The sequence below is a fragment of the Canis lupus genome, chromosome 19 (genome assembly GCF_048164855.1).
Source record: "Canis lupus baileyi chromosome 19, mCanLup2.hap1, whole genome shotgun sequence".
In the NCBI taxonomy this organism is placed as follows: domain Eukaryota; kingdom Metazoa; phylum Chordata; class Mammalia; order Carnivora; family Canidae; genus Canis; species Canis lupus.
Genome location: NC_132856.1, coordinates 14,769,473 through 14,776,570, shown reverse-complemented (window position 1 = coordinate 14,776,570; position 7,098 = coordinate 14,769,473). Strand labels below are relative to the sequence as shown.

General features: G+C 41.0%; 1 protein-coding gene across 2 annotated transcripts in view; it reads right to left on the bottom strand.

Moving 5' to 3' along the window:
* Positions 1–1,876: 1,876 nt before the first annotated feature.
* The window catches only part of SUMF1 (sulfatase modifying factor 1), a 90,552-nt gene continuing 85,330 nt past the window's right edge, over positions 1,877–7,098 (bottom strand). For both annotated transcript variants that reach the window (XM_072785312.1, XM_072785313.1), the window contains one exon: positions 1,877–2,985. In XM_072785312.1, coding sequence (XP_072641413.1) covers positions 2,875–2,985 — 111 coding nt within the window. In that variant the 3' untranslated portion in view covers positions 1,877–2,874. The remainder of the gene's footprint in view (positions 2,986–7,098) is intronic.

The window sequence follows — 7,098 nt, the reverse complement described above, 5'->3', positions numbered from 1 at the left end:
TAGTGCAGAATAAGTGATCAGTAAACAGACAATGGAGGACAGTAGAATGTGGAAGTCATGTTGGAACATATGCAATTTGAAGTGTGCTTTGTGATAAACAGGGGTAAACTTTCTTGTACTTTAAGAGAAACCCTTAGCAATATATAAAACCTTCAGAAAAAATAAATTTAAAATCTCATGAGGTGTAAGCAGTGGTTTGTTTGGTGGCTTCAAGAATTGCCACATCTTCCACCACATTAATTAGGATCTCTGAAAAGACAGTATGAAGATACTGCCCATACTCCTTAAAAAAAAAAAAAAAAACAAGCAATGAAGAAGTGCACACCCCAATCATATTTTGACTTTTTAAAAAAGATTTATTTATTTAAGAGAGAGAGAGCACACAGGAGGAGGGGCAGAGGGAGAGAGAGACAATAGACTCCCTGCTTGGCAGGGAGCCCAATTCCAGGAACCTGAGATCATGACCTAAGGCAAAATCTAGAGTCAGATGCTCAATGGACTGAATCACTCAGGCGCCCCAGATTTTGACTTTTGAAGTGTTCTCCCTTAAAAGCAAATGTCTTCCAGGACTGGTCTTGGAGAATGAAGAAGGAACCCCAAGTGTGTAAGGCTGCAAAGGGCTGACTGGCTGTAGTGCTGGCTACAAGTGCCACTGGAGAAGTAAGGGCTCTACTGGTTTCATAGGATAGTATTTTTGTTAATGCTCTAGTTACAAAGTTCCTAAAGTTTTGAATGCTCTGCCACTAGCCCTACTTTTCTCTTACGTCCTCTATTTTTTGTGTGCAATTTTGCAGAAGGTGAGGTTTTTCCAGAATGCATAGATGGCATTAAAGCTGACGTTATTCTACTGCCATTTTGTCTGTTCACGTGTCAGCATGCAACAGTATAAAGTAGTGGTCATGGGTGTCTGTAGTTGGATGCACTTATTTGGTTTGTAACCTAGAAATTCTTAAATGAAAGGTTTGTTAGGATTTCATTTTATAATGCTTTTCAATATTATGTTGCTGCTAAAAATGCAATTGTAAAGACTAAGCTAAAACACACCCCAAAATATTTATGCTATAGAACATTCATTAACAAGAGAAGAATCCAAATATACACACTAAAAATATAACCATGTTAAAAAGAATACAAGCAGGTGGGAGGTAACAAGTAAAAACAAAAACTGCACTTTAGTGGTGACTTTAAGAATAAAATACCTTATTTTTTACATTAGCTTTTTCAATTAAGCAAATAATTTTTTGGTTTGTTTTGTCATCAATTGGTTGAAATTTATAGAGAAACATTCCATATCCACAAAGTGAGAGATTAACAAAAAGTAGCTGAACAGCACAGCAGCACCACTGTTTTTCAAGACAAATATGTTAATGTTAGCAGGCGGCTATGCACGGAAGTAGCAACCAAGTGCTGGTTGAACGCTCATGAATATGACCTGACTTAATTTTTGAACAACCAACATAAAGATGAGCCATTTCTTTCAAATGACATGCTAGAAATGTCTTAAGGGTCTTCAAGGACTGGGGAATCGTGACGGGATCCTGGTGACAGGGGCATCTGGCTGAAAGCCATCCCTCTAAAACAAGGTGTTCTCCTGACACGTGAAGCAGCTGCCGGGTTTTACAGGACTGCCGGCCAAGCTCGTGCCCTCGCCTCGGCCTCTTCCACCCAAGCACAAAGAAGTAAGGTTGTAATGAGGTTCCTGGCCAAACAGCCTTGCTTTCTGGAATAAAAATTCCCACAAACTGCTCATGCATCAAAGTTATCAAATGGCTAATGGACACGAAAGCTTTATAGCCAACAAAATATATACGTATCACAAAGACCTTTCTTTAAAAGAAAATACAATGGAGGGAAACAAAAGGAGAGCGAAGCCTGCTTTAGTGGATACCAGTTTATTCAACATAGTGCATGATTCAGAGGATCTGATATTCCACAACCAACAAGATTTCCTACTTCCCTATTATAAAATACCAGATACCCTGAATAGAGTTAATTCAAGGTTCTCATTCCTTTTCTCCATCTAGAATTAGACAGGTTTCTTCGTAGAGTACACATTTCACATTCACCCAAGGCTTTGGGGAGAGGGGTGAAATAGGGCTTATAACTACCCCTCCCCGAACCAAAGGCACTTAATGTTAAAAGATAAAGCACAGTCGAGTCACCCCACAGACATTCCTGCACGTTCAGATTGCTGAACTTGAGCATACCCCCAGGAGCCCACGTGGGATTCATCATAACAATGTAAAAGACACTGATTTCCTTGAAAACACAAAGTGCAGTATGAATATAAAGACTCATCACCACCACCCCATCCTTTTTTCAAAATAATACCTACGACAACTCTTATTTTACATGATTAGTACCACCCAAGGTTCACACATGGAAAAAAATAGCTAAAAAATAATCTGTCATAAACTCTTACTATGAAATCACAATAGAATCTGATATACGCATAGAATTTGTGTGTTGGAGAAGGCCTCAGAGATCATGCTGTGCGTCCCCTCACTGGATAAATGAGGTCACTGAGGCCCTGGAAGGTCAAGCGCGGGACCCTGAGGTCTAGCCCTGGTGGCAGAGCCTGGGAAGAACACATGCCTTCTGAAGTTTAGCTCAAGGTCTCCTTCACCCCCTTCTTCTTCCAAAGACTCTCCAAAGTAAAGCACAGCGATCATCTCCCGAAATGCGCCACACAATAAAGCACACGTGCTGACGCAGGTCAGCGATTTGGTCTCGCAAAGCAGTTCCTTTGGCCACTGGGCAGGCATGCAACCCACCTCAGAGTGGGAACTCTTCAGTCAAGGTCATTCAACATTCTGAGGAAAGCTGAGGGCAGGTTAGACACGACTTCTTGGATTTGGGAAGGCTCATCTCGGCTTAGCCCGTGGTGGGCTGACGGTCAGCTGCACAGCGGAATCCTAGATTGGACGCAGAGCTGTCTGGTGTGTTCTGGCTGCGAGCAGCACAGCGATACCTGTAGCAGTAGGACTGTGAGAGACAGAGAGAAAGGTGAGGATTCTCAGACTCTCGGAGAAAGGCTCTCAGCGGTCAGATTCATGCTGTACCCGAACGCCAGCTCTGGGACGGCATGCCTACCAGCAGACAGCGCTTCCCCCGTGAACACCCCGCAGGCACACTGAGCATGTACATTTTGGACATTCACAGTTCACCACTATAATCCAATGTTCACCTTATAAACAGACCTAGATATGGTGCGAAGATGTTAGTGCCAGCATCACTTAGAACAGTAAAAAAACCACGTAACAAGCAATGACCACAGAAGTTCTGCACATCCACATGTTAGATTATTAAGCAGCTGTTAAAAGTCGGGTTTTAATGTAATACTTAATGACAGAGGAAATTCTCATGATACACTATTAAATGAAAAAGTCAGAATACAAACTGTGTGTGTGGTACGATCTCAAGCTGTATAATTACATACGCCAAAGAAAGAAAAACTGCAGATTCAAAATGTACCACAATACAAACAGTCCCATTCAAATGTCCTGTGATAAGTATAGATTACTTTCAACTTTAAAAAGTTATTTTTACATTTAGATTATATGACATTAAACCAAATAATAAAGCTAAATGGCAACTGAGAAAATACTATAACAACATGAAGATATGATTTTATTTTCAACAGAGTGGCAAAAATTAAACAGCAAGCCTAGGAACATAAAGAGTAGGAAAGGCTGTGAAAAAACGTTTTTTGAAATACACAGCTTTTGGGAGTGCCTGGTTAAGCGCCTGCCTTTGGCTCAGGTCATGACCCTAGGGTCCTAGGATGGAGCCCCATGTCTGGCTCCCCGCTCCACAAGGAGCCTGCTTCTCTCTCTCCCTCTGCCACACCCGCCTGTGCTCTCTCTTACACTGTCAAACAAATAAGCAAAATCTTTTTTTCTTTTTTAAAAGGAAATATATTGCTTTTGGATTAGTTATAAAGCTATCCTTTACTGTGTGGGAGATGTTTTGTATCTGTTTTATTTCCTAGGAGCAGAGAACACATACATCCCTGTGCACAAACACCAACAGACATTGAGCACTTAGCACCCGCCAGGGATACTAGGCACTTCAACTGTTAGCTCACTGAATCACAACAGCCCAAGAGATTAAACAGGTTATCCAAGATGATACACTTGTTGAGGGAAGGAGAATTTGAACCCAGATCTGACTATGGTGTGCTTGCCTCTGTAGCAAAATTCTATACTCCTACATAGAAAGACAGCACATCTCATGCTTCCCCCCCCACCACCCAATACATCTGTCCTGCATGTACACACATACTTGCCCAAACAAGAAAGCCTAACACTTATCACTGGACACCTAGTAGGTATTCAGTGAATAACCACACATTACTTCATTTAAATACATCAAAGCTTTCCATGTTCCAAAACAACCATGCATGAAACTCTTATATCCTAGGATTGTACTTTGATACAAAATAATAGAGAATGAAAATAGCATAATTATCCTGTATAGCAGGAGCATTAATGCTGAGTTGACCCAGTAAACTAAAGTCTCTGCCAGGCAGTTAAAGAAACTTCACAAAGAAAATGAATAACTTTGGGATTCATGGAAAAGAGAGAATTTGTGGAGGGAAAAACAGGTCTGCATGACAGGTGGTTTTTATTTTTTCTTAATTCTTATTCTTTTTCTCACAGGAGTTAAGTGTTTCTAATCTTCATAAAAATAATCTCTTAAGCTGCCACAGAAGTTGTTTAGAGTATATCCACCATAAAAAGAAAGATATAGTGGCTTGTCTTCTACAGATAGCGAGAAACAGCAACCGGTTTTCTCATTTTCCCTGTGGCCAGTGAGGAATATAACATACTACCAATATTCAGGCAGGCAGAGAGAAGATGAATAAAAAATATGCCTGAAATAATGAAAAAATTGATGACACCTGCTATAGTACTTGTGCCTGACATGCAATGGAAGCTCTATAATGACTAGAGGTTACCACACAGGAGGATGCAGCAGAAGCCTCATCCCAGAGGCACCTGGGTGGTTCAGTCGGTTTAGCGTCCAATTCTTGGTTTCAGCTCAGGTCTTGATCTCATGGGTTGGAGATGGGAGTGCTGAGTCTGGCTCTGGGCTTATGGGGAGTCTACTTGAGATTCTTTTCCTCTGCCCCTCCCCCCAACTCATGCTCACCCGTTCTCTCTCTTAAATATATAAATAAATTTTTTTTTTTTCCCAAAGAAGTCTCATCCACATAGGCCTTACTCACTTGGCTGCTGTGAAGCAATAGTGCTTGAGTATCTCTAGAATCAAACTCCAATAGATAATCCAGAGCCCCATGCTACCAAGTATGTGTAGTGAATTCTACATTGGGGCAAGAATCAAGTTCAGGGCAGGCAGGCACCTGGAGATGAACATTCTTGTTCCATAACTCTACCACAAATGACAAAAAACAAACAAGTATTTCCTGATTGCCTGCTGTGCACACCCACAGAGGAAGCCTGACTGGCCATGGTCCTGTCCTACGGGATATCACAAGCTGGCTGAGGGAACAATGACAACACATCAAACAGCCATAAACCATACCAGCGTTAAAAGATTCTGAGGTTTTTATTAATTTAGGTAAAGGAATTGTCCCTTGGAGAATGTCAAAGTCTTTAGGTAAGACTTTGGAAATACTTCTTGAAGGCAAAACTTGGCCATAACTGGATTTAAATGATTATAGCGGTGGTCTTCGAACTTGAGCATACATATGAGAATAGTCTGAAGAATTTATGTACCTACTCTTAGGCCACACATCCAAAGATTCTGACTCAGTCTATCTGGTGTGGAGTTCAGGAATTTGCATTTCTTTTTTTTTTTTTTTGATATTTTATTTATTTATTTGACAGAGAGACAAGAGCACAAGCAAGGGGAGCAGCAGAGGGAGAGAGAGAAGCAGATTCCCCATTGAGCAGGGAGTCTGACGTGGGGCTCGATCCCAGGACCCCAGGATCACCACCTGAGCCGAAGGCAGACACTCAACAAACTGAGCTACCCAGGCGCCCCAAGAATTCGCATTTCTAACAAGCTTCTAGGTGCTGCTGATGCTATGGGATCCAGCTGCAGCTAGAACAGAAGTGATTTATAGAATTTAGGAAAGAGGAAAGAAGGTATATTAAGTCGAGAAAACAATGACATTGTAGGCATGAAAATGGAAAAACTCAGGCAAGTTAAGGGAATAGCAAGGCATAGCCTGATTATGTCAGAGCATGGTTTATTTATTCATTAAATATTTGAGATCTTACAACATGCCAGATGCTATTCTGGGCAGGAGGGATAAAAGGCAGAACAAGACAGATAATGCACCTGTCATCAGGAAGCTTACATTCAACAGGGAGCAGTCAGGCAATAAATAAACCGATGAATTCAAGATTGTTCCTGGTTGGGGTCAGCTTGGAAGAAAGTAAAATAGGGAAAGAAGAGTGGGACTGAGTAGGTGGCTACTTTAGACAAGGCAGCTGGGGAAGGCTGAGATGGCACCAGGTGAGTTGAGTTGCCCATAGATTTGGAGAACAATAATTTCAGGCAAAAGCAATCACTATATCAAGGTAATAAATGATATATATATATAAAGCAGGAGACAGGGGTAGATAAATAGGATGGAGTTACATTACAGGAAGTCTTCTCAGCAGAAAGAATTTCGGCTTGATACGAATGGAAATCGTGACAACCACTGTGTTCACTTACTCATCAGGAAGAGCAACAAGCAAAGCCTTTCTGAATCCGTCGCCCAATGATGAAACGGGGCTATTACTGGAATAATGTCAAAATGCTTCACCTTATCTTTACATAAAAAAAAGTAAAGCACTGGACACATAGAAGTTATTGTAACTGTTACTTTAAAATGAACACAACACTCTTAATTATAGAAACTAGCATTGACTGTCTTATCTATGTTTGGGGGTTAACGTGCTTCCTCACTAACAAAAGTATTAGCCAGTGTCTGCATAGGACTTAAATAGCTTCTGTTGGAAAGATAATGCTGCCAGTATCTGAATATGGATTTACAGCTGACCCTTGAACAACAAGGGTCTGATCTGCACTAAGTTCCATATACAGGTGTATTTTTTCGGATAAATACAGTACAGCTCTGTA